At 41.9% G+C, this 22,277-nt stretch overlaps 1 protein-coding gene across 3 annotated transcripts in view; it reads left to right on the forward strand.

Annotated features, from left to right (window-relative positions):
- LATS1 (large tumor suppressor kinase 1) overlaps positions 1-21,185 on the forward strand; it is a 40,246-nt gene extending 19,061 nt beyond the window's left edge. For 2 of the 3 annotated variants that reach the window (XM_056126021.1, XM_056126019.1), the window contains 6 exons: positions 2,678-2,825; positions 6,846-8,356; positions 11,112-11,694; positions 12,333-12,515; positions 12,884-12,990; positions 15,113-21,185. In XM_056126021.1, coding sequence (XP_055981996.1) covers positions 2,678-2,825; positions 6,846-8,356; positions 11,112-11,694; positions 12,333-12,515; positions 12,884-12,990; positions 15,113-15,622 — 3,042 coding nt within the window. In that variant the 3' untranslated portion in view covers positions 15,623-21,185. Of the gene's footprint in view, positions 1-2,677; positions 2,826-6,845; positions 8,357-9,588; positions 9,640-11,111; positions 11,695-12,332; positions 12,516-12,883; positions 12,991-15,112 lie in introns of those variants that run through there. The other variant, XM_056126022.1, reaches the window with a different exon arrangement.
- Positions 21,186-22,277: the final 1,092 nt, after the last annotated feature.

The following is a 22,277-nucleotide window of genomic DNA, read 5'->3' on the forward strand; positions in this document are numbered from 1 at the left end:
GTCAGCCCCTGTTTTCTTTTTTTCTTAATTTAATTTTATCTTTAAAAAGTTGTTCACGATAATTCATTACATTTAATATTCAGACACATTGCACCTTCCCACCACCAGAAGAGGAAAGTGTGTGAAAAAACCTGGAGCCATTAAGTGCTCATATAAGAGATTACAAACATGTATGTTCAACCCAGACAAACATGTGCCGCTTTTGGTACATCAGTGGGGTAGAGTCTGCAAGGTTCAGGAATTCTGAAATTTAGAATACAGTTATAGAGCAGATTCATTCATGGGTAAGGTCTGTGTTGCTCTCTTCTCAGAGCTTTATTTCTGAGTCTCTGGATCTTCGCCATTGATGGGATTATATGGCGCCAAGGGCAGTTTTGTGGGTGTGATTGCCAAGCTGCTCTTGGGAGCTGGGGGGAGGAGGCCCAGTCCACTTGGAGCAAGCTTGGAGATGTCAGTCCCTGGTCCTGCATACCTGGTTTTTTCTGTAGGTTCCCTCATGGTGAGGCTCGTCCGAGCATGGCGGCAGTTAGGTTCTGGAGGTTTTCAGCTGCAGGGGCTCTGCTGGGGAGACCCTGTTTTCTTAAAGAATTGCCACATGATGGGCACTGGTGGAGGAATGGGTATTCAATCATTGTATAACTGAAACCCAAGCACAAAAATTTGTAAATCTACAACTGTACCTCATGGTGTTTCACTAATAAAAATCTAAATTAAAAAAAAAAGAATTGCCACATGATTGCTCTGAGGAAAACTTTTTAAACAAAATCTGTGACATTTTTTCTAATGGGAAAGATCATCTTGAATAGATGGTCTCCAACCAGTCTTTTCTTGTTTGTACTCACACTTTCTCTCTAGGGGACTGGAGGGATAGTACCACTTGCCTTGCACGCAGCTGATCTGGGTTTGATTCCTGGACACCCCATATCATGGGGCATCCTAGTCCCTCCAGGAGAGATCCCTGGACCAGGAGTAAGCGTTAGCACCACGGAATGTGGTCCAAAGGCAGCAAAAACCACTACACACACAAGTAAATATTTCACTTGGGAGAGTTCTTTTTTGATTGCCTATTCACCCATTAGCCCTTCTAAGCCATTTCTCATTTAAGAATGTTGTTTGAAGGGTGGGAGCAATAGTACAGTGGGTAGGGCGCTGACCTTGCAATCCTCAGCACCCCATATGTTCCCTGAGCCCACCTGGAATAAGACCTGAGCCCCACATCCCCCCAAAAATCATTCGAAAAGACTGCATACTGTAAGATGACTGTCAACCTTGAAAAATGCATGTCAGTATATTCTCTACATATTAGTGTATGACTTATGTTTACATGTACCATAAAGAACACGAGGCAGAGCAGGAAGATTATCCTTCAAACTCTATAAACACTGTGTGCAAGTACTTTTACTTGTTCTTTTTACTTACTGGTTTTCGGGCTGGAGCCATAGCACAGCGGGTAGGGCATTTGCCTTGCACGCTGCAGACCCAGGTTCGATTCCTTCGTCCCTTTTGGAGAGCCCGGCAAGCTACCAAGAGAATCCCGCTCGCACGGCAGAGGCAGACAAGCTCCCTGTGACGTATTCGATATGCCAAACACAGTAATAATGAGTCACACAATGAAGATGTTACTTGTGCCTGATCGAGCAAATCGATGAGCAATGGGACAACAGTGCTACAGTGCTACTGGTTTTTGGCCTACACCCAGCAGTGCTTAGTGCTTACTTCTGTCTCTGTGATCACTCCTGGCAGTGCTTAGGGGTGATTCTCCTTAAAGTTAGAAAAGTAGTTCAGGGGCTGAGGTGCTTGCCTTGCACACGACTGACTAATTGGATCCTGACACTCCAAGGAGGACCCCCAAAAACTTGAAAAACAAAATGAAACAAAAGTACATCCCCAGGGCCAGATAGCCCAGAGAGAGTGTTCAGTGGGTTGAATTCATGCTTTAAACTTTGTGGTCCCCTAAGTACCAACTGGAGCAACCCTCAAGCACTGCTGAAAATCCAAAATCCAAAACAAAGAAACACGCTCTTAATGACTCAAACCCAGCCCTGTTTGATTCTGAGCTATCTCTCCCTCCCCACCCCCCATAATACTGTGTAGCCTCCTTGGTTTTCATCACATAATCATGCAGTCTTCAGTCTTTTTCTTATACCATTTCTGTTCTGTTTTGTGTCCTTGTAAATAAAGTTCTTTGATAATGTAAACTCTTTAAGAGGATAGAATCCGAGCTTCTTATTTCTTTTATTGATATATAAAGATAAAGGGCTCAACAAAGTACTTTCATGATATAAAACGGTTGTTTCTGGTATTTTTAATTGACATTTTAACAATCCGAGTCCAGTTTATTTATACAAGAATGGAATTAAGAATGAGAAATTTTTTCAAAAAATGACTAATAATCAGGACCATTGCGATGACTGTGCCAAGAGTTAATCGTGGAGGAAAACAGTAATGTGTTATATAAAATCAAGATATTAAAGATTCATTTGAAGAACTTGAGACTGTTGTTTTCTTTAGTAAATTGTGGTGATACAGAGTTTCATAACATTAAAAGGAATTAATATGATTTGGGACTCTGTTTTTCTAAATTGTATATTTTTCTTGTAAATTCTTTCCTATAAATTCAGAGTTCTTTCCCTCTTACTAATTATAAAATTTATTTTTTTTTTAAATTTTACATTAGGATATGGTTATACAAGCACTTCAGAAAACTAACAACAGAAGTACAGATGCTGCGATTGAATTCATTAGTAAAATGAGTTACCAAGATCCTCGATGGGAACAGACAGCCGGGGCAGCTGCCAGGCCTATCAATGCCAGCTTAAAACCAGGTGATTGCTCAAATATTTTCTTCTAATTTTTCTTTTATAACATAGTTTTAAAGTATTCATGTTGGAGTAGGAATGTGGCTCAGTGGTAGAGCACTTGCCTTGAACCACCCTCCAAATATTAAGTATATTAAATCTTTTTTTTGTTTTTGGCTTTTTGGGTCACACCTGGCAACGCACAGGGGTTACTCCTGGCTCTGCACTCAGGAATTACTCCTGGCGGTGCTCAGGGAGACCATATGGGATGCTGGGACTCGAACCCAGGTTGTCCGCATGCAAGGCAAACACCGTACCAACTGTGCTATTGCTCCAGCCCCGAGTATATTAAATATTCACTTCTACCAATATTAAAAGCATCCCTACAAAGGTGAAAGTTTCAAGTTAGGATAACAATGTTAAGATGTTACTCTAAAATGAGTTCGAGCCTGAGGAGATAGAATAGTGGTTAATGTCCATGCCTTATAGGTACTCAATTTGGATTTGCTTCCTGAAAGACCACATGGATCCCAAACAACACCAGCTGTGGCCCTGGTGGTCCTCAGCACTGGAGGCCCCTAGCAGAACAGTATCTTCAAGCCTTAGTATTAAACCGTGGGCACAAATGACTATCACTGGAAGTAGCCTGGTGCTCCCTGAGCACCACTTGGGAAGTCCCTCCCCAAATTTTATTTATTTTGGGGGTTGTGGCCACAAACCTGGTGTTGATTAGGGTTTACTCCTGGCACTGCATTCAAGGGCCACTCCTGGCAGGGCTTGAGTGGGATCAAGGGATCAAACCCTGATCAGCCATGTGCAAGGAAAATACCCTAACCTCTATATTGTTGCTGTATGGAAGTGTATTTATTTTTAATGAACAAGAACGTGTGTCACACCCCATAGTGTTCCAGAGTTACTCCTGGTTGTGCACTCAGGGGTCACTACTGGCAGTGCAAGGGAAGCCATCTGCTCACTGTAATATTGCTCCAGCCCCTGAGACAAGATGCTTCTTGCTGAATGAAATTTACTTAGACGTGAGGGAACAGGAATCCATGTTGAAGAGAGCACAGCTTCTCCAGAGTGGAGAAAGCGAGCAAGCATTCATGTTCAAGGGAGAAAGTGAGCTTGAAAGAGCAAGTCACTATTTTTCTTCTGCGACCACAAATATTTAAACTATTCTCTAAAAAAAATTTTATTCTAAGAGTAAAACATGTTTCTCATAAAATATTTAGAAAGCGAATAAACAGAAATAAAACATCTCCATGAATAACCACAGAGTGCAGAGCCAAGAACACATCTCAGTGGGCCCATTCTCTCTGAGAGGCTCAGAGAGTCACATGCCAGTTTACATTTCAAGGCTGGCACTCTCCTGAGGGATCTCCTTTGGACAAAACAGGTCTGAAAACAAACTGGCTTCTTCCTCTCAGAGCAGGGAGTGTGTGACTGGTAGTTACTGTTGGCTCAGCATAAACCTCATCACAGTCAGTTCCTTGTCACTGTCCTCTCTCTCTTTCTCCCTCTCTCCTCCCTCTCTCGAACTCCCTCAACACTTCAAGAGGAAAAAAACACTAGTGGTGTCTCTTAAATGAAGAGTTTTCAACTTTTAATGATAAAAGCCAACATATATATATATATATATATATATATAGCACATATTGGAGGTATGCTTTTTAAAAAATCTTATCAATTAAGTATTTTATTTTTCCCATTTTTAAATGATATTTTCATGCATACATTGTTCCAACCACACACCCACCACCAAAGTGCCCATTCTTCTACCAGTGTCCCAAAGACCACCCCCCATGCACACCCCATACACACACCTGGCAAACTCAGTACTGCTCTTCAATTCTGTTGCCTTTGCCTGTTTGTTTTCCCCTTAGTGTGCGTCTTTATATCCCTCCTAAGAGACAGAGCGTGTGTATTTGCCCCTCCCCCGGCTGACTTCCCTCAGCATGATACCCTCTAGTTCTATCTTTGTAGCGGCAGATTGCATAATTTCATCTTTTCTTACACAGTGTCCTCCTGTTGTTCATCGATTTGCTTGAGTAGGCCCAGTAGCGTCTCCATTGTGAGACTTCTTGTTACTGTGTTTGGCATGTTGAATACTCTCGGTAGCTTGCCAGGCTCTCTGAGGGGGGCGGAGGAATCGAACCCGGCTCAGCCGGGCTGGCTGCACGCAAGGCAAATGCCCTACCGCTGTGCTATCACTCACTCTGTTGTATATACATATCATAACTTCTTTTTTTTTAATGTAGGAGTACTGCTATTTATTCAGCCATTGATTAAGCTGATTGAATTGGGCAGGAACTCCACGTTACTTTTTTTTTTTTAACTTTTTAAAAATTGACTATCCGTGAGATAGAGCATTACAAAGCTGTTCATAATTGGGTTTCAGTCATACAATGATCCAGCACCTATCCCTCCACCAGTGTACATTTCCCACCACCAGTGTCCTCTGTTTTCCTCTCACCATCCCCAACCCCCCCAGCCACTTCCCCCCGGAGGAACTTTTGTTCTTGCTCTCTCTCCTTTTTCTTTAGTGAATTATGGTTTGCAATACAGGTGCTGAGAGGTCATGGTGTTTTTTCAGAGAATTCAGTATTTTTATCGGGACAGTAAGGCTGGAGTTACTTTTCAGTTGGGTGGCCACTTTGTGGTGTGGATGTGACTGCCGAGTCTTCTGGAAGTACAGGGAGGTGGGGAGGAGGTAGCCCATGCCCACCCCTAAAAAGCCTGGAGATTTCAGTCACAAAACCCACATACCCAAATTTTTAGTAGATTATATCTTGGTGAGGTCCGTCCTGAGATGGTGGAGTCAGGCTGGGGGTATGGCGGTGATTTTGGATTGTGGAAGCAGGTGGCTGCTGGGGGCTCTGCTTGGGCAGGCTCCTGGCCAACCCCTCCGCCACCCCCGACTAACCCCAGTCTGTTCAGCCATGCATGGTTCTGAGATTAACTGTGGCTTTTGATCGCTTTTGAGATTTGTGGATCTCTGAAATAAGGCTAATAAATGAGCTTGTATAGGTGAGCCAGAGGTGGTTTGTCGCCGTGGCTCCCACGTATCTAACTTTTGGTTGTTTAATTTCTTGGTAAACTTGGCCCCAAGTTGTTGGGTCTGGTCAAAGGCACAGCGGCAGTTTTGGGGTATCAGGAAGCCTAAAGGCACCATCAGGCTGTTGATGCTCTTGCCCCGCAGGTACAGGTTGATCTGCCGGTGGCACTATGCTCCCCATAGCACAACTTCTTGTCCATTGTTGGACACTAGACACTGGACTAAGCACTGCAGTCCGCATATGTGTATGTATATCCTTTCAAAATGTTTTTTGTGTTTTGGAAGTAGGTGCTAAGAAGTAGCAACCCTGAGTTATATGGGAGTTCTATTCACATTCCTTTTTGGGGATGTGGGGTGTTTGGGCCACACCCAGCTGTGCTCAGAGGCTACCTGACACTTTGCTCAAGGGATCTCTCTTCCCAGTGGTCAGTGGAGCAAATGCAGTGCTAGAGATCAGCCCGGGGTCGGTTCGTGATAGGCAAGTGCCTTAACCTTTATGCTATGTTTCTGGCTCTAGGAGGTACACTATTGTGTCTTTAAAGCTCTAATGACATTAATTATCCTTTTGGGAGGTCAGGTGGGAGACATGCCTGGTGGTGTTAGGAGCTATTCCTGTCTCTGCATTTAGGAGTGGCCCCTGGCGGTGGTCAGTGTATGGTCACTATAAGTGCTATTCTGGGAATGTAGACTATATATGGCACAGGGGATTTGAACTGTGGCGGCACAGGTTATGGCCACCACAGCCGTATGTGGATATACTCCCTGTGCTATGTCTCTGCCTCCACTAGTTCCCATTTAGGAAGGGAACCGGTTCCTAAGGGATGGAGTGGGCGTCCTTTTGTACCCTTTGAATGTAGAGCTATGAGTAGGTGATGTCTAAAATTTTAACAGTGAAACTAAAAATCCCTTGCTGGATTATTTTGATTTTTGAAAAAGAATAATTTAGTAATATGGAAATGAACATTTTTCTTTCTCTTGTTTTATAACCGCAGGGAATGTGCAACAATCAGTTAACCGCAAACAAAGCTGGAAAGGGTCTAAAGAATCCCTAGTTCCTCAGAGGCATGGCCCGCCACTCGGAGAAAGCGTAGCCTATCATTCTGACAACCCGAACTCGCAGCCAGATGTGGGAAGGCCTTTGTCAGGGTCTGGCATAGCAGCGTTTGCTCAGGCTCACGCCAGCAACGGACAGAGAGTGAACCCACCACCGCCTCCCCAAGTCCGGAGTGTCACTCCGCCTCCCCCTCCGAGAGGCCAGACTCCCCCGCCGAGAGGCACAACGCCACCTCCGCCCTCCTGGGAACCAAACTCTCAGACCAAGCGCTATTCTGGGAACATGGACTACGTGATCCCCCGAATCTCGCCTGTGCCGCCGGGAGCCTGGCAGGAGGGCTATCCTGCACCGCCTCTGAACGCGTCCCCCCTGAACCCTACCCAGGGCCAGAGAGGCATTAGTTCTGTGCCTGTCGGTCGGCAACCAATCATCATGCAGAGTTCAAACAAATTTAGCTTTCCACCCGGGAGACCTGGAATTCAGAATGGTAGTGGTCAGGCTGATTTCATGATGCATCAGAACGTCGTTCCTGCTGGCACGGTCAGTCGGCAGCCACCCCCTCCCTACCCTCTCACCTCAAGTAATGGACAAAGCCCTTCTGCTTTACAGGCAGGGGCATCTACCGCTCCTTCATCATACACAAATGGGAATATTCCTCAGTCTATGATGGTGCCAAACAGAAATAGTCACAACATGGAACTCTATAACATCGGTGTCCTGGGACTGCAGACCACCTGGCCCCAGTCATCTTCTGCTCCAACCCAGTCCTCCCCAAGCGGTGGGCATGAAATTCCTCCATGGCAGCCCAATATACCGGTGAGGTCAAATTCTTTCAATAACCCTCTAGGAAGCAGAGCGAGTCATTCTGCCAATTCTCAGCCGTCGGCGACAACAGTCACTGCTATCACACCTGCTCCCATTCAGCAGCCTGTGAAGAGCATCCGCGTATTAAAGCCCGAGCTGCAGACTGCCCTCGCACCCACGCACCCTTCCTGGATGCCGCAGCCCATTCAGGCCGTGCCGCCCGGGCCTTTCTCAGAGAGCACGACTTCAAATGTGACCGTGATGCCGCCAGTTGCTGAAGCTCCAAACTATCAGGGCCCGCCACCCCCTTATCCCAAACATCTGCTCCACCAGAACCCGCCTTTCCCCCCGTACGAGCCTGTCAGTAAGTCCGGCAAAGAGGATCAGCCGAGCTTGCCCAAGGAGGAGGAGGGTGAGAAGAGCTATGAGCATGCCGACAGTGGGGACAAAGAAAAGAAGCAGATCACAACTTCACCCATCACTGTTAGGAAAAACAAGAAAGACGAAGAGCGAAGGGAATCTCGCATTCAGAGTTACTCTCCCCAGGCATTTAAATTCTTCATGGAGCAGCATGTCGAAAATGTACTCAAATCTCATCAGCAGCGGCTCCATCGTAAAAAACAACTAGAGAATGAAATGATGCGGGTAAAACCTTTTAAAATGCTTATTCGCGTGCTTGATCATCTGTTTGATGTTTATTTTAAGATATTTTTTTAAATGGATGTTTATTTAAAAGTTTTCTAAGACTGTGTTTCAGTTTTTTTAAGGCTCAGTAAACTTGGAAGTACTTTTGTTTATTGCATTTCGATTTAAGCATTTCAAAGTTTCTTCAGGAATTCCTGTAATAAATAAAACACATTACAGTGTATCATTTAGCTATACATAATGCCTTTATGGAAGTAGGGGCAAAGATGACTTTTTAGGTTCTATACAGTATTTCATAACATTTAAAATAAAGTAGAATAAAGTAGAAATATTTGGGCCCCTTTTCTTGATATATTTACTTTTCCACATAGTAGTGTCAAAAGATGTCTCCCTTTCTAATTTCATTTTAATTATATGCTGGGAAAAAATGTGCGGAACTTTATTAAACTGGTGAAAAGGAAATAATATGTCAAAACTTAGTTTGGTTAATTTGTAATTCTACATATATTTCTTCACCGTTACGCTATTGTCATCATTGTTTTTGTTTTTCCTTTCAGCTGATTTTTGGGTCACACTGGGCAGTGCTCAGAGCCTACCCAGCATTTGTGGCCACGGATCTCTCCTGGCAGAGTTCCGGAGTTTGGGGTGCCAGGGATGGAACCCGGGTCTGCCGTGTGCAAGGCAAGAGCCCTACCTGTTGTACCATCTCTCTGGCCCCGATTTTATCCTATGTACAGTTCAAAGGTTTGATTCCTAATGAAAGAAATCTATTTCAAATTCCAAGAAACATATTTTTTATGGTAAGCCTTTATCAAATACTTTTGAGAGCCATTTTTTTTTTAATTTTGTTTTGTTTTGGTGTTTTGGGACCACACCCAGTTGTGCTTAGGCTCATTCCTGGCTCTGTGCTCAGGGATCACTCTTGGCAGGCTCAAGGAACTATACGGAGTGCCAGGGATTGAACCCGGGCCACGTGCAAGATAGGCACCCTCCCCAGTATGCTCTCACTTCGGGGTGAGAGCCACTACTTTAAAATGATTTTTCTAAATCTGATCTTTTAGAATTCTTATTCGTGCTACAAATTGAATTTTGTTAGCTGAGATCGCAGCTATGATAATACATGATAATATGTATGACATCTGTATTTTAGCTCTTAGGAATTCTTACTAGAGTCTGTCTGTATGTATTTCCTTAGTTTATTTTTCCTTTTTCCTCTTCACTTTCACTAATAGCTGATTTAAACTTTTATGGTGTTGGAAGCTTTGCTGACTTCTGTAGCCTCCATTACTGTGTAGGCAAGTAAGATTTTAAGAGAAATGGTTCTATACTAAGTCTGGCATGTCACTCTTCTTAAACGATTTTGCATGCAAATGCGTATCCTAACAGAAGCATGAGGTTGCTGTTCTTTATTTAATCTTGCATTTCTAGAATTAGACTCGACTTTTCAAGTAAAACTACTTTTCTATTTAAACCCTGAAATTAGTTCTTAGCCAAAACCAAACTTGTTGTACCTTCTAAATCTGGGTTTTCCATGTCTACTGAGAACTGGGTTTCCTTTTCATCTGTGTTTTGGCGTCTTTGTAAGTCACAGTGACTATTCTTGAGATGTGTCATAGCATCTCTGCTGCTCCCTTTGTGGCACACGCGTTCTCTTTTCTAAGTAAGACAGGACAAAACCCATTTTTCACAGTAGCGGCTTGAGTTCTATCCTTACTCCAATACCCCGAGAAAGAGAAAAGAGAAAAGGAACTTTTTCTTTCCCCTAAGTTGAATCACTGTGAGTTACAAAGTTACTTATGATTGGGTTTCAGGCACTTCATGTCCCAACAGCAGTGTCCACTTCCATCCACCAGTGTCCCCAGTTTTCCCTCTTCCCGTGCTCCCTCCCCCATCAACCCTGCCTGTATGGCAGGCACTTTATACAGTGAGTGGACACTTCCCTCCTCCAGTGTTGTATTCACCTTCCCTTACCTACTGCCACTCCCAGCCCCCAGTGGCAAGCTTCCCTACTGGAAGCCAGAAAAGGGATGACTTTTTCATGAATGGTTAGGCTACAGTAAATATTTTTTTTTAAGTACATCAACTTTGTAGAATAAATAAAGTTGGCACGAATTGTATTGTTGATTTGGGTTTTTGGGTTTTTTTTTTTTTTTCAGTGCTCAGGAATCACTCCTGGCGGGCTTGGAGGACCATACATAATATTCAAGTTCAAACCTAGGTGGGCCTTGTGCAAGCCTCGGCCTTGTGCCCTGGTCAACCGTGTGCTTTACTGACTGTACTATTCAGCCCCTAAAAGAGACTCCCCCCCCCCAAAAAAAAAGGATAGAATGGGAGAAGGAAAGCCTATGCATTTGAGACCTAGACATTTCACAAAGATAAGCACATAATGAAAGTGGTTTAATAATTTCCTTTGGGGTGACTATGCATGAGAGATAGATGAGGATGCATGTTAACACATGTTTGGTTGTTGCACATTGGGAACTTTTTTGTAGGGGGTACATTAGAGAACACTAGAAAGGTTGCTTCTTTCCACAGCAGAATCTGCATACGTACTCACTTTGTATATCCTCTTAACTAGCTCTTAAGCTGCATTTTTTATCATTAATTTTCTTCGAAATATATTCTAGATTTCTAACATGCCTATTAAAAATTATGCATTTAACCCTAAAGTACATGCCTGAATTTCTTCCTAGCTGTTTCTTAATAGTCAGTATAGCTACTGCTTCCTCATTTAACATAAAGTTTATTTGCCTAGGTTGGATTATCTCAAGATGCCCAGGATCAAATGAGAAAGATGCTTTGCCAAAAAGAATCTAATTACATCCGTCTTAAGAGAGCCAAAATGGACAAGTCTATGTTTGTGAAAATAAAGACATTAGGAATAGGCGCATTTGGGGAAGTTTGTCTAGCAAGAAAAGTAGATACCAAGGCTTTGTATGCCACAAAAACTCTTCGAAAGAAAGATGTCCTACTTCGAAATCAAGTTGCTCATGTAAAAGCCGAGAGAGATATCCTGGCAGAAGCTGACAACGAATGGGTAGTCCGTCTCTATTATTCGTTTCAAGATAAGGACAATTTATATTTTGTGATGGATTACATTCCTGGGGGTGATATGATGAGCCTGTTGATTAGAATGGGAATCTTTCCAGAAAATCTGGCACGTTTCTACATCGCAGAGCTTACCTGTGCAGTCGAAAGTGTCCATAAAATGGGTTTCATTCATAGAGATATTAAGCCTGATAACATTCTGATTGATCGTGATGGTCATATTAAATTGACTGACTTTGGCCTCTGCACTGGCTTCAGATGGACTCATGATTCTAAGTACTATCAAAGCGGTGAGTAAAATCATAAAAGTTTTCGGTGCATATTAGTGTGACTTATTAATGCAATTTATTGTAAGATGGTATTATCACTGGATGGGTATCAGAAGTCCTGATTCAGGTCTTAAATGTGTTTAAATGAGGGCGACTTCTTTAGATTGATGCAGTGAAAAGTATGTTAGATTTGTTTTGCAGTATCAATAACATCTTTTCAGTGAACCTTTTCACATTTTGTCAGCGTAACATGTCAGAAGATAATGTCTAAGAATTTTCACTTAGGAAGATTGTTCGGGTCATACTTGGCAGTTCAAGCCCCCCGCCACCCTCCACCCTTGCTTAGTGTTTGAGTGGTGCTTGGGGGCCCAGACAGGGTCTAGGGATCCAACTTGGGTCTCTTACTTACATAAGTCACGTACTAAGCCATTGAGCTCCCTCCCACCCAGAAATTCTTAATTCTACCTGCTCATGACTCATTGTCATTTTGAGTACATGAGTGAATCACATGTTTTCTAAGTGTAAAGCCTATTCTTTCTGTATCTTGCAGACTTCCCCAGTGATTGGGCGCATCTGTATCAAAACAAAATGTTAAAAAAAAAATCAAACAGACTTGAGGGTTCCCCATGTTATTGTGGTTTTCTTTCTTCGTTATCTAGGTGACCATCCGAGGCAGGATAGCATGGATTTCAGTAATGAGTGGGGCGACCCCTCCAACTGTCGGTGTGGAGACAGACTGAAGCCCCTGCAGAGGAGAGCTGCACGCCAGCACCAGCGATGTTTGGCACATTCTTTGGTTGGAACCCCCAATTATATTGCCCCTGAAGTGTTGTTACGGACAGGTAAAGCATTTATTTCCCAGATAATTTCGATGGCCCTTTAGACCAGCTAGAATTTAAATTAGAATATGCCAGGGTTGTGGAGGGTGGAGAGACAGTGTAGCGGGTTAGGCACTGCCTTGCACACAGCCCTACCCAGTTCAATCCCCAGTATCCCATAGGCACTGCCGGGAGTAATTTCCCATGTGCAGAACCAGGAGTAACCCTGATCACTGCTGGGTATGACCCCAGAATTAAAAAATACATACATAAATTATAATATCCCTGGTTAGTCAGGTTTCTAATAAAATGAACTTTCTGGCAAAATTGGTAACATAAATTTTGAGTTTATTTTGAGCATTAAAAGTGTTTATAACATTGTGTTCTTTTAGGTTACACACAATTATGTGATTGGTGGAGTGTGGGTGTCATTCTTTTCGAAATGTTGGTGGGACAACCTCCTTTCTTGGCACAAACACCACTAGAAACACAAATGAAGGTAAGGTATAGAACCTACACTATAGTCCCTAAACTGTAGGCCTTTATTCACCCCTCTTTCCCTTAGAACATCTTACTGGTGAATTTCACGAACGAACCTGTAAGCATGCAAGAACTGACTAAAATATCCTGCATTGACTACTCAATCATCCTGCTGTCATCACACATTCCTCTGTTGAAGATGGAGGTTGAGTGACACATTCGTTCTGGTGCTGGGGTTACATGCGCTTGCAATTGGGGATCACACACTTGGTGATGTGGGGTGGTTGTAGGAATCGAACCGAGGCCCTCGTGTATGCAAAGTCCCAGAACCACTGTGCTCTTTCCCTCAACTTGACTCATACACTGTTCTCCTATGTCAGTCTCGGAGAAAACTTCAACACTTTCTCTCCACACCTGGCATGCTCAGAGGCTGCTTCTAGGGAACCAAGCAGTGCTGAAGGTTTGACCTGGACCTCCTCCATACACAACATGCACGCTAGTCCTTTGCACTCTCTCCTTGGCCCTTTAATAGACTTTGATGATTTTCTTTTCCAGTTGATTCTTTGTCACTCACTTCCTTCTGGCTTTATTGCCTTCCTTCCCTGCAAGGCCCCAGAGATGATCCCTAGTACCACATGGCATTTGGCCAGGACCTCTAGGTATAGCCCTGGCCAGGTTGCGTGAGTATCATAGGAGTTGTCCACAAGCCCCCCTGAGCACTGCTCAGGATGCGCCCACACTTCACCACCCTACTCCCAAAAGAAAAAAAAATCTCAGGGAAGCTGCTAAAAACCCCACGGGATAAGTGAGTTTAGCAATAGTGTGAATAAAGGTAATCAAGTGTAGAATAGGGTCTAGAAAATGACACAGTGCCTTAAGCACTTGTAAAAATTCCCATATACGTGAATTCCCATATACTAAGTATTGTGCGAGAAATTAGGGTGATACCTAAGGAGGGCAGACACTTGCCTTGCATGTGGTTGCTGTGCTCACAATTCTAGTTCAAATCTCCTGGTACCACATACGGTTCCTCAGAGCACCACAAAGGGTTACTTCTGAGCACAGAGCCAGAAATGGTTCTTGAGTATCATGGGGTGGCCCCCAAACAAAACAAAACAAACCATAGAATCCTACCGTAGGGGCCCAGAAAACGGCTCAGTGGCATAAGTACTTGCCAAACAAGCATGAGACCAAGAGTTCAAAAACCTGTGACTTACTGTAATTTCACAATATGCAGACTTGAATCATTAGGAGCCAGAGAGATAGTATAGCAGGTAGGGTGCTTGCCTTGCATGTAGCCAACCCGGGTTTGCTCCCTGGCAACTTTTATGATCCCCAGAGACTACCAGGAGTATTTCTTGAATGCAGAGCCAGGAGTAATTCCTGAGCACCACCAGGTGTGGCCCCAAAGCAAAACAAAACAAAACAAAAAGTATACTGGGACTGAGGATGTAGCTTAGCGCTAGAGCTCAGTCACATGTGACGCCTTGGATTTGAACTTTTACACTGAAAAACAACCTTGTGAGATATATGTGTGTGTGTGTATATATATATGTATATATATATATATTAATTTCCCTCAAAATGGCTTAGAGCTTATTGTTAGTTGTAGCATTTCTGTGGTCTAACCTGGGGGAAGAAGACTCTAAGTTGAATAGAGACAAGAAGGGATTTGTTTTTCTTCCCTTTACAGTATCTGATAAGCTCTTATGTTGTTTGGTTTTAATATAATAGGGCCAGGACATAGTACAATGGTCATATGCTTGAACCCAGGTTCAATTCCTGGCTTCACATGATCCCCACAGCATTACCAGGTGGACCCCTGGCGCCCCCTGAGCACTTCCAGGCGTGGCCTTGTCAGCCACCATGGCGTTGCAGGGCTCAAGTCACATCACACCACAGATAGGGAAGCGTAACAGGAGCTAACGTTTACAGCGAGTCTGTAGTAGGAGTAGAGGAGAGTGGACGAAGGTCCATTTCCCCCCAGTGACTCCTTGAGGGTATAGGAGGTGAAATGCCATGCAGTTTATTTTTAAAAAATAAGAATAGTTCAGTAAAACTACTTGGTCTAAAATTTAAAGGAATTCTTTGTTTTCCTTATTTAACTTCTGATTTTTTTAAAAAAATAATCTTCTTTACAGGTTATCAACTGGCAAACATCTCTTCACATTCCATCACAAGCTAAACTGAGTCCTGAAGCTTCTGATCTTATTATTAAACTTTGCCGAGGACCAGAAGACCGTCTAGGCAAGAATGGTGCTGATGAAATAAAAGCTCACCCATTTTTTAAAACAATTGATTTCTCTAGTGACCTGAGACAGCAAGCTGCTTCTTACATTCCTAAAATCACACATCCGACAGATACATCCAATTTTGATCCTGTTGACCCAGATAAGTTATGGAGTGACGATAATGAGGAAGAAAACGTAAACGACACTCTGAATGGATGGTATAAAAATGGAAAGCACCCTGAACATGCTTTTTATGAATTTACCTTCCGGAGGTTTTTTGATGACAATGGCTATCCATATAATTATCCAAAGCCGATTGAATATGAATATATTAATTCACAAGAAGCCGAACAGCATTCAGATGAAGATGATCGGCATGCAGGCTCAGAGATCAAAAATCGTGATCTAGTTTATGTTTAACACACTAGAAAATAATTGTAGTAAGAAGTTGCAAAAAAGATCCGAAGCCCAGGTTTTTTTGAGACTCTGAGGAAAAATAAAATATGCAAGTGTGACAGAGCTATGTATGTATGTATGCTCTGTTTACATTATTTAATGTTTCTAAATTATGGGAAATTCTTTTTAAAGTGTTAATTTATTCCAGCTTTTGTAATCAGTAATTTAGAAAAAAATTGTTATAAAGTAAATTATGAACTGAATACTATATAGTCAGTTCTTGGTACTTAAAGTACTTAAAAATAGTGCTTTGTTTAAAAGGAGAAGTCTGTATCTAAATGTGTACATATGCGAGATAATTTTAAATGACAAGCTTTGGAAAATTTTCTGAAAGACAGTTTTAGTTTTATTTTGCTTTAACCAAATATGAAACATCCCATATTTACAAGATCTTCTACTCTCATAACCTGGTTTTGGTACAAAATAAGTTGGAGAAATGAAACCATCGTGATGGTGAGTGCTACTAGGCTAGTGATAATGGCATAATTCACATCTTAAAGCCAAGAAATATAGGGTTGAAATACGTTACCAGATGTTAGGTAAAGTTTACCTGTTATTTTTTCAGAGGCGGAAAACGTTTTTTTCTCCCAAGAGTATTTAATCTAGCATTATTTAAGAATTACTGTCCAAGTTGGAGATATAGTGCAGGAAGTAAGATGCTTGCCTTGCATGTTGCTGACCCTGCATTCATCCTCAGCACCACAAAATGATCCCAACAGCACTGCCAGAGGTCACTCCTTAGCACAGGGCCCTTGAGCACATCTGGTTCAAGCACCTCCACCCCAAACTAAAAGATACTGGGCCGAAAGAGAGAGTACAGCAGGCAGGGGGCTTGCCTTGCAATCAGCCAACCAGGATTCTGCCCCACACGGTCCCCTCTATCCTTTAAGGAGTGATCCCTGAGTGCAGAGCCAGGAATAAGTCCTGAGCACTGCCATATATGGCCCAAAACAAATAAAAATAATAAAAAAGTATTGACTTTAAAAGGAGCAAAACAACTTGAAGGGTTGGTTTTTCTTCTCCCATATTGGAATATTATTTATTGTGATTCTTGTAGTAAGCTTCACCACTTCGTTTACTCGTGGTTCAGTGCTCAGGAATCACTCCTGACATTGCTTGGGGGGACCATCGGTGGTGCCGGGGATCTGAATTGGGGTGCATTGCAGGGAAAGGCAAGGCAAGTACCTTCCCTCCTGTATTAGCTCTCTGGCCCCTCATATTTGTATCTTAATGCTGCTTCCAGTATTAAAAGGGGGGAAAAAAAGGTCCATAAATCAAAATTTGTTAATAAAAGCCAAGATATTTTTTTTCTACTTGAAAAAAATCTTTTAGTTCACCATTCTAAACAGACTATTTTTAGTTTAATACAATTTTTTTTTTGACGACACTTTCTGGGACACGCCTGGGAATGCTCAGGAATTACTCCTGGTTCTGCACTCAGAAATTACTCCTGGCATGCTCAGGGTTCCATATGGGGTACGGGGAATCAAACCCGAGTTGGCCATGTGCAAGGCAAACACCCTACCCACTGTCCGATCGCTCTGCCCTCCCCCCCATATCATCAGTAATATTAAAGGTTTTTCTCTTTCAGAAAGTAGTGCCGCATATGTGAATTGTTAACTAGCGAAGGAAAGTCTGACTGTTGGGCAGTATTTTACCGAGGAGCATATTAAATGGTAAAAATGTCATTTTTATCTTTTAACTAAGGTGCCATTAGTAATTAGAGTTACTTAATGGTTTTAGATATTTCAAATTACCCTTAGGAGTAAATATGTTTCAGCCTGCCTGTGAAATGCAGTGTTTAGGATTTAAAGAATACTTCAGGATTCACACCAAAATACCTATCTTTTTTTAGGAAGGGGACAAGGACTCTTCTAACAGCAGTGAAATTAGTATTTCATTTCCTTTTCTTAAGCCTCACTGATAGAGAATTTTTTCATTCACATAATATTTGTGGATAACAATTTTAGTGATTTCCAAATGTTGGCTTCATAAAAACTCATGGAAACAGTTAAAAGTAAAATTAACGGCAGAGTTCTTCCTTTTGAATTAGGAGAGCAGAAACTTATTGGCCCATACTTGCCACTGTTCTCTAAGTGGCCCTGTCAGAGCTCAGCTTGTAGACTGCTGTGTAGCCCACAATGGATGGGTCTTCGAGGGCCATTCGTCCTTTCAAGAACTGATGAGAGTTCTGGCCATTGGTCCCATAATATTGCACGTCAACACACAGAATGTTACGTGAAGTTTTGGGGATTATGGACGTGTTGAAATTAATCTCAGAGTCTTAGGTGAAGAGCTTCTTTTAGGACAGCATTGATACATATCACACTGAGAACTTTGCCTTAAATTTTTAGATCAGCACTCAAAGTATATCTTAGATAAATACTGACAGTTTGTCATGGATAAGGTCCATCCCATGTCATGAGATATCCCTATGTATGACTCTCTCCCTGGCTGTGTTCAGTAGAGTGACTAAGTTCTTGAATACAAGCATTTCTGCTGTATAACCAATGAACTGAGGCAGTTTTTGGTCACTGAAAAATCAAATTAGTTGGCAGCGTAGTTTCAACTTTGATCTATACAGTGAAGAGCAGAGGTAGTTCTAACAACTACGTGTATTGACTTGATACCTACAGCGTATTGGCGTATTTGTAACAGCTTTCCATTGTATTCCAGCAACCTACACTGTTGTTTGTTCTTGGCATACTGTCACTTGTCTGTTGATAGACATGCCCAAATAGATGTCTTTGTAAAGTGTGGATTAAATCTTGGGCCTTTAAAGCCCTCACCTTGTTCTTGAATGGGTTTCAAAAGAAGAAACCCACTCGCAATGAAGAAGCATCATCTGTTTTTCTTAATAACACTATCAGTAACATGACCAACAAAGAAAGTGAACACTACAATGAATTTTAAGTTTTATGTTAATTTCACCTTCAATAAGTTGGCTAAAGATAGCTGATAAAGGGAATGGGGCAGTAGCTCAAAGGACTAGATCTCTAGGAAGCCCCAGGTTCAAGCACAGCAGGGAGTGCGCACCTGCCCGCCCCCCTCCCCCAAATAAAGGATGGCATTAGTGAAAAAGCTGCTGTATTTAAATGAAAGAATAAATCAGGGTTGAGAGATAGCTCCACAACCTGGAATATGCACTCGGCATAAGGGAAACCTGGGTCTTGTCCCTGCCACCACATGGTCCCCTGAGCACTAACAGGGCTCAGAAAAAAAAAGAGAACTGATAATCAGTGCTCTTGAGGATCAATGTGAATTACAGCTGTTTTTCTGGTTATCATAGCTTGATAAACTTTAGGGTTTGAAAGATGGGAGGGATGGCTGTCCTCACCATAGGATTTGCAAACATGTTATTTCCCAGTAGGTTTTTTTTTTTTTTTATAATTGAGAATCTATGGTTTACAATATTATTAATATTTTCTCTTTCCCAGTAGGTTCTGTCAGCATACTTCCTATCAAGTCTTTATGCATAGCTCTTAACCTGTTCTAAGACCATCTTATCTCTTAATCACTGTATAGGCCATTATGAAGGCTAAGATTTATAACTAGAAATTCTACTATTTTCTCAGTTGAAACCAAGTTCTCGGTTATTTTGTACATTATTTGGGGGGGGGGGCAGTTCTCCAAGCACTGCTTGGAGACCACCAGGGCCACACCTCATAATTCTTGGGGGATCTTTTGGTGCTGGGACTTCAGCTGCAAAGCACACTCTCCCACCTAGCCCTGTTTTGTGTTTTTTGTTGCTGCAGTGCTGGGCATTAAACCCAGGGCCTTACCCATGCAAGGCAAGTGCTCTGTTGCTGATCTCCATGTACGTGCCTTGTCACTTTGACCTGTTTTTAAAGCATAAGGTCCTTATGACTATAATTAGGTATGTGACAGAAATCTTTGCAGTGAAGAACTTATGATGAATCTACCTAGAGCCCTTACTGAAGTTCTCAGCACTAAGCTTAAACACACCCTTTAAAGAGCTCTGAAATAAGCATTTGGCTCACAGGAATGGTAGAGAAGGATTTTCAATTAGAGAGTTTTACTAAGTACACTGTAATAATATGACAGTCTTCGTTCATGGCATATCTAATTAGTTCTATAAAATTCTATGGAAAGCAAGTTATAGAATTTTTTAGCTCAGTACTTCAGCTCACTACTCACAGCCCCAAGGTACTGGTCTTGGGCTGGAGTAGTAATACAGTAGGTAGGTGCTTGCCTTGCACACAGCTGACCAGAGTTTAGGCCCCAGTTCTACGTATGATCCCTGGAACCCAGTAAGGGGTAAGCCCCAAACACCCCTGGGTGTGGCCCCACACGAAGAAAGATACTGGTCTTATGCTTCAAGACTTTCAGTCAGATTTGTTTCCGTGTACTTGTATTATATCTGGACTATGGTGCATTATAGTACAAGATGAGTTTTGTTACATTTGTGTCCTAGGAAATCAAAGGTGCTGTGTCCTGACCAAATCTGTGTTGCCCTTATTCCTCAACGTAACAGACACTACAAATTGAATTTTTCCTTTAAAGTGTCCTTTCAACAGCACAAATAAGCTTCTTGTGTTTTCCTGAGCAATGTACACGGCTGTTTGGTATCTCCCAGTTTTTTTAAGTTTGATCTATTTATTCCCAAACTACATCCAGTTCTTCCAGAATCTGGTGCTTCCTGACCAAAAAGATAAGAATAAGGTAAACAGTCTCTATGCTCTCAACTGAAAAGGAGTGAAACATTGGTTCTACATGTCTTCTTTTAAAAACAATTTCCTCCTTCACTAAAAAAACTTGCTGTCTTTCTTAAACATGTCCCTTTTATGCATATCAATAGTATTTATAAAATGTGTTCTATAATTATGTAATTGTAGATACTGTTGTGTATTGTCCAGTGACACCCTAAGGCAGGCCCTATTGCTGTATCTTTTCTACCTTGTTTGTAATAGAAACTATAGAATGTATGACTAAGAAGTCACTTTGAAATTGACTTTTTAAAAAAGTTTTTACCTTCTGCTGTTGCAAAGTGCAAAACTGTGAGTGGAAATGTTTTATTCTGACTTAATAATATGTTAGAAATTAGATTATACAGTGGAGGATTTTTAGATATTGCTGCTGCTGTTACCTAAGGTACTTTAGAAATTTTCTTTAATAAACAAAAATGAACAAAAAAAATCCCTTTGGTATTTAAAGTGAGACATTTATCCTTTTTTAATCTAAAGCAAAAAGTAATTTGAGTCAACATATTGGTATATTTGCAAAGAGCCTTAATATATCCCTTGTGGAAGGCACTATACCACAGTTTACTTTTATATTGTATTGTATATATGTATTTTGTATTAAAATTGAATCAGTGACAATACTACAGTTTTATAAAATAATGCTTTTAGGAAAAGGAATTCCAGCTTTGCAAGATAACTAAATTTTGCATACTTCTGAATGTAACAGATACGAATAATCAGCTGTTTTTGATGAATCTATTTGTACTTTCCAATAATTTTCACTAATGTAACATTTGCTGGGATAATAAAAAAAAATCAAATCTTTAAAATATGTGTGGAGATTTTACTTACGCCACTTACAAATATTAACTTTGGGGGGCCAGAGAGATAGTGCAGTGGGTAGGGCATTTGCCTTGCATGTGGCCAACTTGGGTTTGATGCCCAGCATCCCATATGGTCCCCTGTGCACTGCCAGGAGTGCTTCTTGAGCACAGAGTCAAGAGTAACCCGTGAGTACCACGGGGTGTGGCTCAAAAAAACAGAAAAGAATGTTTTTTTAAGTCAAAACTTTCCTTTTAGAATACCGAATGCCCTAAACAAACCCCATGACCTCTTAGCACCTATATTGCAAACCATAATGCATAAAAGAAAAGGAGAGGGAGAGTGAAAAGGAAAGTGCCTCCCATAGAGGGAGGCTGGGGGTAGGAGGTGGGGAAATGTACACTGGTGGAGGGGTGGTAGCTGGATCATTGTATGAATGAAATCCAGTTATGAACAGCTTTGTCTATCTCATAGATATCCAATTAAAAAGTTTTTTTAAGGTAATGTGGGGAAAAAGGAACGCTCTTTCACTGTTGGTGGGAATGCCCACTAGTCCAGCCTTTCTGGAAAACAATATGGTCAGCCCTTCAAAAACTAGAAGTTGAGCTTCCATATGACCCCACAATACCACTTCTGGGAATATATCCCAAGGATGCAAAAAAAGGCAAAGTAGAAATGACATCTGTATCTGTATGTTCATTGCAGCACTGTTCACAATAGCCAAAATCTGGAAAGAATCCAAGTGCCCTAGAACAGATGACTGGTTAAACTTTGGCACATCTACACAATGGAATACTATGTAGCTGTTAGAAAAGATGAAGTCATGAAATTTGCTTATAAGTGGATAGACATGGAGAGTATCATGCTATGTGAAATGAGTCAGAAAGAGAGGGACAGACACAGAAGGACTGCACTCATTTGTGGGTGTAAAACAACATAACATGAGGCTGACACCTAAGGATAGTAGATACACGGGACAGGAAGATTGCTCCATGACTGGATGCCTGCCTCATGAGCAAAGGCAAGAAGGAAGCTGGAATAGAGAAGGGATCACTAAGAAAAGGATGGCTGGAAGAACTGGTCGGGATGGCAGA

Source organism: Sorex fumeus, unplaced genomic scaffold, assembly GCF_029834395.1.
Source record: "Sorex fumeus unplaced genomic scaffold, SorFum_2.1 ptg000061l, whole genome shotgun sequence".
NCBI classification, from domain to species: domain Eukaryota; kingdom Metazoa; phylum Chordata; class Mammalia; order Eulipotyphla; family Soricidae; genus Sorex; species Sorex fumeus.